The sequence below is a fragment of the Bidens hawaiensis genome, unplaced genomic scaffold, assembly GCF_021521415.1.
Source record: "Bidens hawaiensis isolate Kalapana, Puna unplaced genomic scaffold, B.hawaiensis_p1.1 tig00005587_1, whole genome shotgun sequence".
NCBI lineage: Eukaryota > Viridiplantae > Streptophyta > Magnoliopsida > Asterales > Asteraceae > Bidens > Bidens hawaiensis.
The window spans coordinates 282,899-299,456 of record NW_027491361.1 but is presented as its reverse complement, the minus strand read 5'-3'; the positions used below and the strand labels follow the sequence as shown (position 1 = coordinate 299,456).

The window sequence follows — 16,558 nt, the reverse complement described above, 5'->3', positions numbered from 1 at the left end:
AGACAGGAGCTCGTGCTATGGGTGCTGCACCGGGTGTCAACTCGATTTGGAATTCGACTTGACGAATAGGAGGGAGTCCGGGCAAATCCTCTGGGAAAACTTCCGGAAAGTCTCGCACAACCGGTATGTCTTCAATTCGTTTCTCCTCCGCGGGTTTCTCAACAATCTGCGCCAAAATTGCCGGATGACCCTTTCTTAGATACTTCTGTGCCTTCAAAAGGGTAATGACGCTGGTGGTCATGCCGCTTCTCTCGCCTCGGACCGAAATGATCTCGCCGGAAGGGGTGGTAATATGGACTATCTTATCATGGCATATAATCTCCGCTCGGTTCTCGGATAACCAGTCCATGCCGACAACGATATCGAAACTACTAAGCGTAAAAGGAATAAGGTCGATATCAAAGACATGACCTGACAGTTTCAACTTACATCCCGCAAGTATATGAGTTGTTACTACAGTTTTACCGTTAGCTAATTCGACAGGAAACTTAGCGTCTAACGGGGTTGGAGTAAGGTCTAAAAGTTGGCTAAAGGCTTTCGACACAAAACTCCTATCAGCTCCAGTGTCAAACAAAACAGAAGCAAAACAATCGTTTACAGGGAATATACCAGACACCACATGCGGATCATTGCGGGTTTGACCCGATCCAATCACAAACGCTCTTCCTTTGCCATTTCCTCCACCATTACTGCCACTTCTATTACCCCCGTTATTGTCATTCTGTTTCAGCTTGGGGCAATCCTTCCGGAAATGACCTTCCTGCCCACATTCAAAGCATCCCTTAGTTGTCATCGGTGGCTTAGGAGCACCCTTTGCCGCAAGGTCTCCTCTACATTCTTTCGCTTGGTGACCTATCTTTCCGCATCTTTGACACTTGACACGGTCACACTGGCCAACATGATGAAAGTTGCACCTGTTGCACTTTGGATATTTCCCAGCATATCCGCTCGAAACCTGCCCGCTACCGTTGTGGTTGGTGTTGTTGTTGTGATTCTGAGTGTTAAAGCTCCGAGTAAATTCGGGCTTACGGTAGTGGTGTTGCGGTGGGAGGTTCGAGGATGAAGATCTGGTGTTGTCAAACTTTCTCTTCCCGCTGTTCGGGTTGCTGTTGCTGTTACTGTTGCTGACGTGGTCATTACTCGGGTTGTCACGGGCTTTAGTGGTCGAACCCCTAGGTGGTAACGCACCTCGGGTCACAGCCTGATCCTTCAGTTTGTGAGCTAAACGGATCGCTTGTTGAATCGTGGCTGGTCTGGAAGACGTCACCATGCCCTGAATCTGCGGTGCTAACCCTTCAATGTACATTTCAATCCTCTTACTCGACGGATCCACCATCCGCGGACACATCACAGCCAACTCGTGAGAACGAGTAGTGTAGGCTTCAATTTCTGAGCCCACCATCTTCAGCGACCAAAATTCTGACTCTAACTTCGAAATCTCTTCTCTCGGACAGTACTCCTCTCGCATCATGTTCTTGAACTCCTCCCAGTTCATCGCGTTAGCCAGTTCCAATCCAAGAATTTGCACATCTGCACATCGTCTGGGGACACCTCTGAGTGTGCCTCTGGCTCAGCCGGTTCTTCCTCCGGTTCTCCTTCGGGTTCCTCCTCGGGATCTTCCTCGGGATCCTCCTCAGGCTCCTCTTCGGGATCTTCTTCAGGTTCCTCTTCAGGCTCTGCCTCAGGTTCGGCTGCGTTCTGAGCAAGTTGCATTTGTAAGACATCGCAACGCTCTCGAGCTATCTCGGTTCGGGTCCTTGCTTCTTGGAGTTGCTCTTGCAAGTCTATCATCTCAGCTTGCATCTTCATCATAACCTTCGTTTGTTGCTCACTAGTCTCTTGCATATCTTTCATTGCCGCTGCCATGCGGGCAATCTCCTCCTGAGTCTCGGTTCCGTCTTTAAACAGTCTGGCAACATTTTCTCTCGTGTAGCGCATGTAACCCACATCACGCTCCAAACAAGAAACAACAGCTGCGAGAACTCGCTCCACAGGTTCGGTTATGGGTGGTAGAGTGTTGGGATAAGCAGGATGGTTCGGGTGAGGCAACGGGGGAAGTTGTTCGCGATAGACCATACGTCTGATCATGTTAGGGTACCAATCTCAGCTAACGTCGTTTTCGTAAAGGCCTCCGGATAGGCGGTACCTCTTCGGTGCGGGAGCTTCGAGTTCCGGGACTACGCGGGGTGGCGAGGCGGTAGGTAACTGAGGTTCCTTCCCGTGAGCATGCGTCATCGAATCGGATGATGATGAGGGTGGCGTCGACATTCCTACAGGTAAGCCGTGTATGCGCGCGTATGAGTGAAAGAGATAAAGAGATAAGATTACCAGACTACACAAACCTATGCAGTGCGTATCATTATAACTAATGGGTCGTCGCGGTTATAGTCTAGTATGCATGCAGCTTCTAGTTCGCTATAACCTGGCTCTGATACCAATCTGTCACACCCTCCAAAATCCACTAACGGAGTTTTACCGTCAGAGGGTGTGAACTGGCAGGATCGGAATCATCAGTTATAATCAAACCATAAAAACGTTTAAATGCAAATAAGTGCGGAAGCGTAAAAACCTTAATTCAAAAGCTGCGTCACGCAGGACGACTTAAAACCAAAGATAACTGTTAAAAATAAGTTTGCAGAATAAAAGTGTTTTCATTTAATGCATGCTCCTAAACCGCGCGCCCGCCTCGGCTACCTGAGAATAACATACTAAAAGTGTCAACACAAGGTTGGTGAGTTCACAAGTTATATAAGATAAATCGTTTAGTGTTTTGCGTAACCTCGTTACGGCGTTTCAGTGTTGCGTAACCACGTTACGCCGTTTAAGTGTTGCGTAACCACGTTACGGCGTTTAAGTGTTGCGTAACCACGTTACGGCGTTTAAGTGTTGCGTAACCACGTTACGGCGTTTAAGTGTTGCGTAACCACGTTACGGCATTTAAGTGTTTTGCATTACCAGATAGTGTTACGTCAAATTATATATCGATAGGTAGCTAATCTATACAACAAGTATCGCTAAGTGGTTCGAGACCGAAGCTGACTGTTTATCAAGTGCCCGTCACCAGGTCAACCCAGACCATGGTAAGTGTTAGCCAAAATTACACCCACTCAACCTCCAGTTGAGCTTAGCATCGGGTGGGGTTTGTCAAACCCAGTAGTACTACTCAACAGTGACTCGCTATTCCAAATATTAACCGGTTCGATGTGTGGGACTTCAAATGTTACGTTTGCCGCTTAGCCTTTACAAGTGATATATAATTTATAACAAAATCTTAAATATGCGTTTATCTCAGAAAATGCGTTTATCGGAGTATGTTATCTCCCCCAAGTGAAAAACGTTTGAAAACAGTTTAAGAGTGGGGTAAGTGAACTCACTGTTTGCGAAGAATATCCCGAATTAGATCACCAAGTGATGCGCGTCGTAGAAACTCTCTAGCGTTCTAAATAACAAAGAGATTTTCTAAGTATCGGTATGTTTAACGAGTCTGTAGACTCGGCACATAATACCTATGCACGTAACATGTTTCGTGTTTCGTTTGTGAATCGTGTGTGACTTAAACCAGTACAATTGTGATACGATACGTGAGTGAACAGTTACTTTTGTGTCATGTATTAATAACATACTTTACTAGCAATTATCCCCGTAAGGGCATTTTGGTCAACAAATAACAATTACTAGCCATTATTCCCCATAAGGGCAATTTGGTCAAATCATGGCAATCAATTTGCAACTATTCCCCGCAAGGGTATTTTGGTCAAAACATAACAATTATATAAGAAATATCATATTTCATGCATTTATACACAACTCAGCAGCTAGTTTCACTGTGACAGAATTTCTACTTGAAAGATTGTACTATTTCACCGATCATATCATCTCAATTAATTCACCAAAAATCACCACTGAAACATACATGTCTTAGGTTTCCAGAACATACTTTATCTTATTTTTATTCCAAATATTTTTCTTATAATGACCAAAACATTACGGCAAACTCATATCAGTCAGATTCATGCGCAACAGAATGTTATTTGCAATTTCCGTTAAACGAAAAATCCAATAAATGCAAGACCACTTGGGTTTGGTTCCTAACTCAATGAGTCAACTTCCAGAAGTGGAACCAACCCAATTGGTCTCGTAGTTCATGAGATATAACATTTACAACATAACCTAACAGCAGGTCTAACAGCTCAGCTTTGCACAACGTTTTTGTAAAATCATAAAAGTAAACTTCTACTTGTCCAAAAATTACAAACTTATACTTTATAGAAACTAGACTCAACCTAGTTTACTGCAGTACCCACAATCTCAACAAATTTTCACGTTTACACTTCGTTACAGTCACTTAAACATCGTATACACATTCTGTCCAGAATCTGTTCACATCAAAACTCAACAATTTAACTATCTATGGACCATAAATCAATCATATAACATGCTAGACACTACCACCACTATCCATGCATGTCAATTACACCATGCATACAAGATTAGGGTTTGTATTTCAACTCAAATCAAAGACAACAATCAATCATGCATCAACATCAATACTAGTTATCAATCATCATGAATTCAACAACCATCATGTTAACTCATACATATACAAGCAAATCGGCTGCCTAGGGTTTTTGATTAACCCATTAAACATCAAAATTAAACAACAAGGAGGTAAGGGATGATCAATTATACCTTCCTAGCACCTTGTTCTTGGATCAAACACTTGATTTGATGTGTATATGTGTGTGTTTGTGGACGGCAGCCGTGGAGAACAAAGGAGAGAGAGGCCGATCGGGGTTGTAGGTTTAGAAAATAATAGGTTAGAGTTTAGTTAAGGATATATTTATAATGATACAAGTTACACTCTAGTCCCTCTACTTTCAAGTGTTACATCTCTAGCCTAACTAATTGGTTCTTGTTTCTTGTTTAACATTCCACATAACAAAATCAAGTAACACACATATATCTAACACGTAATTATCACATAATTATTGTTTTGACGTTTTTCGTTTATTTATCAATCGTTAGCGTCAACTCGTTTGCGTTTCGGTGTAAATCCCGAAAGACTACACATATAGTAAGTGTTAAGCGTCATTTAAACCCTAGTTTAAATGTAATGAAGTGTGCGTTATAGATTTAACGATCTTAAAGTTTGAATTGACGGAGTTGAGTTAACGGAGTTAACCTGAAATTGACGATTGTCACATCATTCCCATGTTAAAGAATTTTCGTCCCGAAAATTTGAGTCAAGTCGTGATGAGAGTCTGAAAGAGTAAAAAAAAATTTCAGTTTGTCATAATCAAGCCGAAAAAGATGCGCAATAATTAATAATATGATGTTTTAAGTTAATAAAAGTCATGGTTTAAGTTTTTGAAGTTTTTAAATCGGTTTTATATAAATTTCATTTTTAAGCCGAAAAACGACCGTTTTAACCTCGCTTTAAGCTGAATTAGACATTTAACCGAAAAACGAACTGAACCAGATTATCCAAAACATTATCCGGATTACGGGAATCCAATTGTGTGGCTAGGAATGGAGAAGTGGGTCCCACCCCACCCCCCATGAGTTCCGATCGGACCTTCCCATTAACCCCATTCCTTTTTCTTTTTTTTACACAACAATTCAACAAGTTCTTCAATCCTCTCAACTTCATGATCCAAAACCGAGATTTTTAGCAAGAAAACCGATGTAAAAATCGAGTTATGTACGTGTTCATCTTCGTTTCTTGAGTTTGTTTGCAAGAAAATGAGGTTTCAAAGATGAAAACCGATTCTTGCATGATCAAGTGATTTATACAGGTTATACAAGGGATCTTGGTCCAAGAAAGGAGTTAAACGAACCAAGAACGAATTTTTACGGTTTAAATCTTTGTTTTTGAATCATAACCGAAACTATAGTGTAAGAGGCTTGATCGTGAGTGTAACTTGCTTGGTATTGTGGTATGTTGGTTGTAGGTTCTGTATTTAGTGGTAGATAAGGCGGAAAAACGAGTTTGTAGCTTGTAGTGGCAGAGATCGAAAGGTATATTCGGTTTATTTTCGGTTTTGGAGTTTTGGACAGATTGTTGATGGTTTAGAGTTGGATCATGAAATTTTACAGGGATGTTCTACACATGAAAATAAGAGTTCTGTGAAATTTTGGTAATTTTTGGATAAAGGATGAATATTTGGTGAATTTAATGCTCTGTTTTGGCTAAAAATGGTGAAAAATAGTTAAATATCAGGAAAAATTCTGGAAAATTGCAGATAAGCTTTTTATAACATGTATAGGTCACACACAAAATTTTAGGTCAGTTGAAGAAGTCTAAGTAGGCTTTTCGGTTAAACGAGTTCTAGGGTTTTCTAGCTCGGTTTTAGTGAAAATGGCATGTAAAAAGAGATTTTGGTTCTTGAAAAATTACAGGGGACTATGTGGATGGCAGGAGACATCCAGGAAAAATTTGGGATTTTTCTAAGGTCGTTTGGTATTTACGACATATTTAGTGTTTAAATGGTGTTTAAAAATAGATAAATAAATTTTAAATATAAAAATTAATTCTGGAAATATTTTTATATAATTCCCCACTGTCAAAAAGTGATTTGAGCAAAATTTCAAGATCCGAGATTAAACGGATAATTATTTGTGCAAAAACAAACTTTTAAAGCTTAAAACGCGTAAACCGGTAAAGTTCGCTTAAACGAACTGACTGGTGTATAAAAACCCTAAAAATGAACTATTTTCATTTAACTGAGTTAAACAAGTAAAAATAAATCATCCGAAAATAATTCGGATGATTTGGGTAATTTTAAACGATTTAACGGTTTCCGGTGCACTAAAGACGGAAACGGGTCCCGCGGCCAATCGGGGCGTCTAAACCGAGCTCAAATTTCTCAACTTTAATTAAATTATCAGTCAACCACTGCTTTCGGGTCGTGTGTGACCAAACTCATTTTTGAAACGTAAAAACGGATAACCGTGCTAGGCACGCAAAACGGGGAAAACAAACTAATAATAAGTTTGACTATTGAACTCTAAACGAAATCACAATCTGAGTCCGGAGAAGTATTTTTGGGTTAACATTGCCCCCGGAATGGGTACAGTACTGGGTTAACAGTGTCCCCAGATGTACCGGTTAACACGGTTAAAGTTATATTAATAATGAGTGTATAGTAACGATCGTAGGGATCATATTACAGATTGGACGTGTTAACTGATAATGATTGTTGTTACCCGCTTGCATGTGCTAATGTGAGTTTCACGAGCCCCTTTTTCTGAATTGTTATCAAATATTTTCCCGGGGCGGAAGCATGTTACTACTGAAATGTTTAAGTACATACTGAACGCATGGAATTGCGTGGATTTATATATATTTTATTGTACGGGAATCATACGGAAATGTACTAAGATGGTAATTGTCTGAGTTGCTAACATTCTAAGGCCCCGGAACACGAGTGATTAACTGAAAGCCGGTAGAGTGTGGATAGTACTATTGGTCTGACAAACCCAACTGGTCCGGCATGGATTTTCTGATGTTTCCCAGCCAGTTGCACATGTCTATTTTGTTGTTGATATATATTTTGCTATGTAATATTAGACATAGCGGTTTGGGGCAGGTCCGTGGGCGGGGGATATACCACGGGGGTTGTGTGTGATAGTCAGAGGTTTCACTTATGGGCTCAGCATAATTACATCGATAATATTATATTTTGATAATGATTTATCATGGTTTACTCGAATTGTGAAACTCACCAACTATACGTAGTTGACCCGTTTTCTCACATGCTTTTCAGGTACAACTAAGATGAAGTGATTGCTTACGTGCTAAGTGCTTGATGTGTGTAAGATTTGCGTGCGGGATGTTAGGTTACATTATAATAAATAGAATTATGTATCGTATTGTATGATGTGTGTATCACCTAGACAGTAATGAAATACGAGATAATGTAATTTTGAAGTATATTAATGCATTCAGTTTTCCTTATAAACAATGTGGTTGATATCAGAGGCGTCTGTTGCATCCCGTTTACGTTTCCGCTGCGGTTACGGGGTGTTACACGAACTCTCACATCTGGATGTAGTTTTCATCAAGCAACACATAGGTAACTCTCTAAAGTAAGCAGGAACCCAGTGTTGCCTGATAGCAAACATGTCAGTTAACCAGTTGTTGTCACCTAAGTTGAATTCCTCAATCAAATCATGCCATCTTGATTCAAAAGTCTCCGGTTTGATGAAAACGTTCCAAACTAGTTTATGAACACGAGCCTTAATCTTTTCATTACGCTTCGAATCGCCCTATATATATAAGAAAAGACATACAAATAGAAATCAATTTGATGTTGCATCTGGTTGACACAATAATATAAGAAAAAACAACACGTTTGCTAAAAAAATGTAAAAAACATTTATTATTTTAAATAGAGGATTTCACACAAACAAGTGTGATAAAAAAATAGCCTACAGGTAATGTGATGATATGAATGTGCTATGACTGAGAAAGCTAATGTATTATACCATACAGATTACATGTTGCATTTACTTTTATTTTTATTTTAGTGTGTACCAAATGGTGGTACAAAGAAGCATATAGTTTCAATGATTATTAACATATCTAATTACCAATATGTACAAACACAGTTCATACCAATATACACAATACGTTGACAAAATTAAATTATCAAACCCATACATATTTTAGTGGGTATTAAAATGAAAGTCAGATACATACCTTGACAGGAATTTTGTTGGTGACATGCCACATGCAGAGTCTATGTTTCGATTCGGTCAAAACGGTTGCAACCACTTTCTTCATTGTTGGAACCTGATCAGTTAAAACCAACCGTGGTTGCGTTCCGTGAGCTTTGAGGAATGCTTTTAATAACCACTGGTAAGAATCAATTGTCTCATTATGGATCAAGCCAGCCCCAAAGCATACACATTTCTTGTGGCAGTCGACTCCCGTGAAAGGCACAAATATCATGGAATACCTATAGTAAAAAACAGAATTAAAAATAAATTTTTAAACAACCTATTTAAAAACATAATGACATCATTATATACCTGTTTGTGCCGTAGGTAGCATCGAAAGCTAACACCTCGCTAAACAAATTGTAGTTTTGTCTGGATATATCATCAGGCCAGAAGAGTCCCTGTAACTCACCGTCAACAACTTTGTGTTCGGAAAAATAATTGTCCAAATGAAGCATATTGTCATTGAACTTGTCTACAACCATTTGAGCATCCGCATCAGCAATAAGACACCTAACATCCCGCGTTTGGTTCTTCCAATCATTCTTTGATCCTCTAACTAAGTGTTGACCACCCATCAGAGATGCCTGAACACGGTGAGCAATTGTGGGATCAAAACCCATACATTGGAAACCTTGAATGAATTCCTTTTCTGAGAATTGTAACTGTCTTCGTCCCCTTGTTAGGTCCATATTAAGCTCACTAACTAGTCCGTGATTATGGGCCTCTTCGAAATGATATATCTCGAATCCTTCTGAGGTTGATGGAACCTTAAGCCTAATACACGCGTTGCAACTCGTAACCTTTATATTTGTGTTGCGCCGCTTGGTAGAGGACGATGTCGTGTCCATGGTATCAATGTTTTTTACACGTGGGCTGCCGGCTTTGCTGCAAACTATATACCTATGTGAGATGACACCTTTCGTCCATGTTCTAGTTGAAAACCATACATCCAAACCAGCTTTATTGGTGTATGCCTTGTACATAACAAGCGCATCTTCCCAGGTTTTAAAATTTAAGCCAATTGAAGGTTGTTCATCAGATGGCACCTTTGGAATCCAATACTTGGTCCCGTTAGGTGAGTAGATACACTTTGGGTGCACAACTTATGCATATAAAAACATTTACAGAAAGGATATTTATAAGTAATAGCCGGATAACAAGAACAAATTTGTAATCAACATTAAAAAAACAAGACGACACATGTTTCATTCTTACGTTCATGATTTAAATCGTGTTGAACACTTGACTGGCCAGTTAATGACTGGTTAGTGTCAATCAAAATGGTTTGTACCTCGGGAACCTCCCTAGTTACTATTACAAATGAGTAAAATATAGGTGAATACAAAAGATAAACAAACAACTTAAAAATGAAAATAATATCCTAATGCAGTAACAAGAATGTGTATGAACAAATATAGGTTATGTTATCATGACAGATGTATCAAATTGATTAAATGACAATTTGATCAAGATGTGGAACTTACTGTCACAATCATCAGTCAGGGTGCTATTTGAGTTAGCATGATGTATACTTGGTTCATTTTCCATTGATCCTGTTTAGATAACAATATGAACAAAGAAGATCAACAATTCATAAACCTAATTCGAATACATATAAAAGCAGAGTATTTTAACAGTAATGTGGAAGATAAAGTGAAAAACTAAGACGTGATGTTGATGAATGTAGGAAAATGAAGAGTTTTATAATGATCTAAAACGAAATTTGACTATAATTCCAGTTAAGTATCTCACAATTAATGAATTTGATCTTTCATTAAAAAATATAACTCAATGACACACTAATATACTTAATATTTGTGAATTTAATAGAAATCAACCAGACTATTGTACTAGAATAAACATTAAATGACTTGAAATTGATAATTCCATATAGAAATCATCATTAGGTGGTTCTATATCGAATTTGATACACCAAAAAAAATAATCAATAAAACGACAGGAAGCAGATATACGGTTTATGAAGTAACGCTATTGAGGTGCAAAAAAGAACAATTGAAGACAATATACAAAAATTAAATCAAACCTGGGTTTGCTGATGCAGATTCGATGTATCATCCAATTGTAAATAACTTTGCTTACTGAAGTCATGACAAATTGACGAATTAGGGCAGCAAAAAATTAGGCTGAATAGTTGATTGATGAATACTGTTCTCGAATTAGACATGTCCGATTATCAGAAAATCTGCAATGGAAATCGAATTAGAGATGGTGTGGCCAAAAATCTGGGATTGTGAATACTGGGTAGAAGCATTGTTCGTGAACGGCTTATTACAAATAAAAATAATATATGAAAAGGTAATATAATTAATAGTTACCTAATATAGTTTATCTCATAGATTACTAATATACCCTTCTATATAATTTAAAAGAATACAAAAAAGAAAATATATGATTGGTTATAATTATTTCTCGCACTTCTCGCAGCAAGAATACTTCTGTAATGAACCGAAGCCTATATATATATATATATATATACATATGTATAACAAAACAAATTTTCAGGCTTAGGCTATGGCCTCCAGCTAATTAGTTTGCTTGGGCAATGTCGCCCTAACACAAGTTCGCCTGAACCCGTCTGAATTGAATAGCGATGGTCACAAGTGCAGTAACAAAAGCAATATATAATAATGTTTCATTATTTTGTGTGACCCAAGTCTCCCCATCCGGAAATTTTTTGACGCCATATGGTAAAAAATACAAGCAATAATCATCCCTAACACAAAAAAAATTCATGATTCCACCATTAATTAATTAATTATATATATATATATATATATATATAAATAAAGAGAACTTTCTTAAGCTTCACTTATTGTACGCTTGGCTGTATTTGTTGTACAATGCTTATACAATTGTATTTGTTGCAGTGAATATCGTACATTCTGTACACCTTGACATATTATTGTCATCAGACTGTCACACATGTTCTGCAACTTTATACGTGTCATATGCGTCTTCACAAACAATAATACTCAATCCCGTCGCTCTCTTCACTTATCTGTCTACACACTCTTGTAGCAACCACCCCTGACTGATTCTACCGGTTATATAATTGGGGTTTCCGGTAAGAGTATCTTCCGTTATTACTTGATTTTGTTCAGTCATTTGTCACCTCAGTTGATCTTGGCTTTCAGTTACTTTTTATTCAAAGGTAATGTTTAATTTAATGTTCGATTCACACATTTTTTTCTTCCAGTTTCATATATATCTTTATTTCTTATGAATTTTGTTTTGATTTATTGTGTTTGTTAGGGATCGGTTTGAGGTTTTTCTCTTGCATGTTTACAAGTTTCATTTATGACTCCGATTCGTCCCTTGCCGGCTTCCGTTTTGGAACCGTAGGCGACACCGACTTTTGGTTTTATATGGTTCTGACAAAATTAACATGGTGATGTTGTTCTCCGTCTGTGCTCAGATTAGATTACGGCTGCTGCCGGCTTCTATTTAAAATTCTAGACGGCGGTTGTGCAGAGGTATGATGGTGATGTTCTGCCACGTTTGTGGCTCCAGTTTATATTGTTTGTGTCTCCAGTTTTGACTGTTCTAAACGGCGGAGGTCGTTGACAATATTGTTGCCCTGGTTTTCTTGCATTATATATTGTACATTTTCTATTGTTGTTTTTCTATGTGGTGATGCAGCCATTGTTGAGGTTAACAGGCTATGATAGTCACCTGAGGTTCCATTGCTAACAACTTTGTTACATGAATGTATGAGGCAATGATGTGCATTTGAGCCTATGAGTTGTGTTCGCTATATAAATAGAATTTGGTGGTGTGTGTTTTGTTTGTTTATGTGATTCTCATGGAGGGTGACTACTGGTGTTGTTCCTACTTTGGAAGCGATGATGATAAAAAAAAATGCTATGTTTATTGTTTTGGCATGGCAAATTTAGTTGTAGCCACAATGACTTAGGGACTTAGGGGTGTTTGGGATTTCTTATTTTCATCAACTTATAACTTATAAACTTTTTGAAAAGTTAATAAGGTGTATAAGGTGTTTGGCAAACCATAAGTCCTTATGGATTTTAACTCCTTTTATATTTAATGAGTTTGATTTACGGTGAAGGCAAAATAGAGGGGTTTTGAAAAGTTAGGAATATGCAACTTATTAACTTAATGAGTTTGATTTACCTATTACACCCTTCTCACCCTTAAACCCCATTACACTCCTTTTAAAAAAGTGTGTCCATTTTGATTATTTTGGTTTTCCCCAACACATAAGCTCATCCAAACATTCTTTTAAAAACTTCTTTTCAAAATTTAAGTTTATAAGTCCTTTTAATCAAAAGTCCCTTTTCACCTAAATAAGCAATCCCAAACACACTCTTAGTGTTTATGAACCTTCTAGGACTTTCTTTGATGAAATTACGGATACATGAGGTAGGAAGATTGATTATTTGTTTTGGAACTTTGGCTTACATAAAAAAAATGTTGGGAGATACTGTGTAGCAAAAGAAATTATCTTTTTGTTGTTTCTTTTATGATTTAAAATAGTTGTTCTTGTTGTTTTGTAAGGTTCAAATGTATGTAGCAAATTGATACAAGTTATGTGATCTACATGGAACAAACTATAAAATTTCAACAAAATGGGTACACGCAAGTGTGGTTTTGTTCATAGGTGCAGTCATTGTTCGTTCACACTTTTCAGTTGTCACCAAGTAATTACCTTGGTAAGTTGATTTTTGTTTTTCTAATAAAGAATCATTAATTTAGAAACAAAATCATATAAATGAAAATTGACCCGTCTTTATTGATGTTTTTCTGTTTGAAACCAGGTATGCGCATGGCTTTGGACTTGGTTTGTAGTAAATGTGGTTTTGTTGTGTTTCGTCTGATACATCAAGCAATTGGTGAAATCGTGGATCAAAGAAGGGGTCTGACTTTGAATTTCAACAAAATGGGGTACATGCAAGTGTGGTTTTGTTCATAGTTGCGGTCACTGTTCGTCCACACTTTTCAGTCATCACCAAGTAATTACCTTGGTAAGTTGAGTTTTGTTTTTCTAATAAAGATTCATTATTTTTAGAAACAAAATCATATAAATGAGATTTGACTCGTCTTTATTGATGTTTTTTCTATTTGAAACCAGGTATACACATGGCTTTGGACTTGGTTTGTAGTAAATGTGGTTTTGTTGTGTTTTGTCGGATACATCAACAAGCAATTGGTGAAATCGTGGATCAAAGAAGGGGTCTGACTTTGAATGTGGTTTGTATTAAATTTTGGATATTTACTTATTTTTCTAATTTGATTCTTGAGTTTGCCTTATAAAATGAGGAGTGATTCTTTAAAATCACGATTTAAACATGCGAAAACGCTCTGACCGTCGTTATTTGTTACAGGCAAAGGAATCATTTTTCTTTATTAGTGAACAAAAAATAGACAACGAAGGTATGCATGCGAAAATTTAAAAACTTACCAATTATTAATTGAATCAACAACTAACATTTACTCAAAATTCCTTAAAATGCAGGTTTACTGTGAAGATGTTTTGGGGCTTCCACCGTCATGGTAGCTTACTATTGTCATGTTAGCTTACTATGACCAAAATTCCAAGAAATGTGTCAGTCTCTTTCTTGATACCTCTAATCATTTAATTTTTTTTATTAATTATGTTTAGTACCTTTTTGTTTTCTTTATTTTCTTTAACGCACTATGCAATCAGTGCTTGCTTGGCTCCATTATGATCGGTTGAAGGAATCATGAATGCATTTCGGCTATATGGTTTCACAACCTCCGCAACACGGGAGTCAAAATACTACTTATACATAAATGAACAACCCACAAAACCATGAAACTATAACATAAAGCATCAATATTACCACGTCAATACAAACAAAACAGAGAAACAAAAAAGTTTTAGAAAAGCAAACAATTTGTACAAAATATAGCCCACGACATCTTCATTTACCAATTCCTCCTTGTAGGCCCCATATTTAATGCAGAAAAACAAGCAAGCGATGCATTAGCGTACTTTCCAATGACAAATGTTGTAATGTTTACTTCACAACAGTGACCGGACATGTTGCATTCTGCACCACGTGGCTGCTAACACTCCCAAGCAATACCCTATTATTAATAAATAAAATTTTTAAAGAATTCTAATAACACAAAATAATTATTTAAAATTACAATAATAATTACCTTTTTATGGTACCTAAACCTCTGCTACCAACAACAATACTATCGAGTTTGAGATGATTTACGGCTTCACACAACTTCTCTCTTGGATCTCCCCAATAAACCTTTGCAACCACCTTAGCCTTCATCCCACCATTAAATTAATAAACAATATAAATTAATAAACGATATAAATCGTAAAAACATAAACCAATCACAAATACCATTATATTATAAAAAAATCATGAATATTTCGGATCAACTAATCATGATATAGAAATCGCAACTTTTAATCCATTTAAAAATATTGGATAGTCTTTAGTCGACCTATTTAGTTAAACATCATGTTTAATAAACATGTTGACCCATTTTCTACAACCCAACATCCCCATGAACACGTAACAAGTATTTGGTTGATATATGTGACACGTTTAAAATACTAGTCTTGTTTTGAGTTGACCTTTTAATTGAACCAGTCGTATTCATATTGACTTGTTTAACTAGTTTAGTTAACCAAGTCAACCCGTAACCTATTTAGGATTCGGACCGACTTGTTTAACCAGTTTATGTAAATATGTTGACCAAGTAGCCCGTTTATGATTCGTTTAACCCATATTTGACAGACCACAAACCCCATTACCACAATTACAACTTGATATTTACCCGCCATGATCTGAATCCCAAGACGAAAAAATTGGTTGGTATATCCCACCGGCCCATTTAAATCACGAGTCATGTTTATATTGACTTGTTTAAGTATGTATGTTATGTTTTGTTGACCTGTTTAACACATTTAGTTAAACAAGTCAACCCCCTAAGTAACCTATTAATGTCCCACATAACACATTTTTACAACCCACCAACCTGATTAACACATTTAAATAAATGGGTTACATTTACATGTCATGCTCAAGTCAAACGAATCTTAAGTGTATCCGGATCGGGATTAACATCTCTAACTCGAATAAAACTATTGATGGGGTTGGAGTTCAACAATTCAACCCACAAGGTGACTCGATTCACGTCCTAAATTTCGAAATCAAAATTCACCATACATAAACAAAATCTTCAACCATATTTACCTTTTTAGCCAGAGAAACACTGTCAAGCAAGTCAAAAAGCTCGGAATCAGGGGTATAACCGTACTTCTTGCAAACACCGGTCTCTTTAAACTCCACCAACGGTATCAAAGCTGAAAACCAATAATTTTAAATTATTATACAAACAGGAAACATGCTTTTTAAAGAACAAAAGTAATTAAGTTGAGATTGAATAAAGTGAGTTACGTGATCCAGTGTCAGCGAACAGTTGTTTGTTAACGGGATCGGACTTCGGTGACAACACGAGGAGGACGACGACGGTATCTCCCCCGTCGATAAGATTATCGATCGCCCATTTCAATGCTGTTTTGCTTGTTGTTGAGTAATCCATTGCAATTCCGATCGTACGAGCCTTTGCCATTTGATTTCTTTAAGTGGGTCACTTTAAAAACTATGTTAGTAAGGCAGGTATTTATAATTGGGGTGGGGATTGTTTATTATTATATTTCATTTTATATGATGATGATTTTGATACTAGTTTCTCGAACAAAGTGGAAAGAATATTTTTCATTTTTTATAACTATTAAATTTTACCAGCCGCCTTTTATTTCTGCATTTTTTATTTTTTCATTTTTCTATTTCAACCCAAGAAT

General features: G+C 37.1%; 1 protein-coding gene and 1 pseudogene across 1 annotated transcript; both read right to left on the bottom strand.

The window, feature by feature from the left end:
• Positions 1-10,272, bottom strand: part of LOC143630163 (protein FAR1-RELATED SEQUENCE 5-like) — a 38,632-nt pseudogene extending 28,360 nt beyond the window's left edge.
• Positions 10,273-14,627: 4,355 nt separating this feature from the next.
• On the bottom strand, positions 14,628-16,329 carry LOC143630158 (universal stress protein PHOS32). The gene is made up of 4 exons (XM_077099241.1): positions 16,152-16,329; positions 15,948-16,057; positions 14,890-15,008; positions 14,628-14,814 (listed from the first exon to the last, which is right to left on the bottom strand). Exons 1-4 carry the CDS (start codon positions 16,324-16,326, stop codon positions 14,745-14,747), a joined length of 474 nt encoding a protein of 157 aa, XP_076955356.1. The 5' UTR covers positions 16,327-16,329; the 3' UTR covers positions 14,628-14,744.
• Positions 16,330-16,558: the final 229 nt, after the last annotated feature.

Bases quoted from the DNA above. Each gene is read 5' to 3' on its own strand.
- LOC143630158 (XM_077099241.1), bottom strand. From the start codon at position 16,326: ATGGCAAAGGCTCGTACGATCGGAATTGCAATGGATTACTCAACAACA. The intron at 15,009-15,947 runs GTAAATATGGTT...GGTGGGATGAAG, and splicing joins GTGTTTCTCTGGCTAAAAAG to GCTAAGGTGGTTGCAAAGGT. The intron at 14,815-14,889 runs GTAATTATTATT...TATTAATAATAG, and splicing joins GGTTTAGGTACCATAAAAAG to GGTATTGCTTGGGAGTGTTA.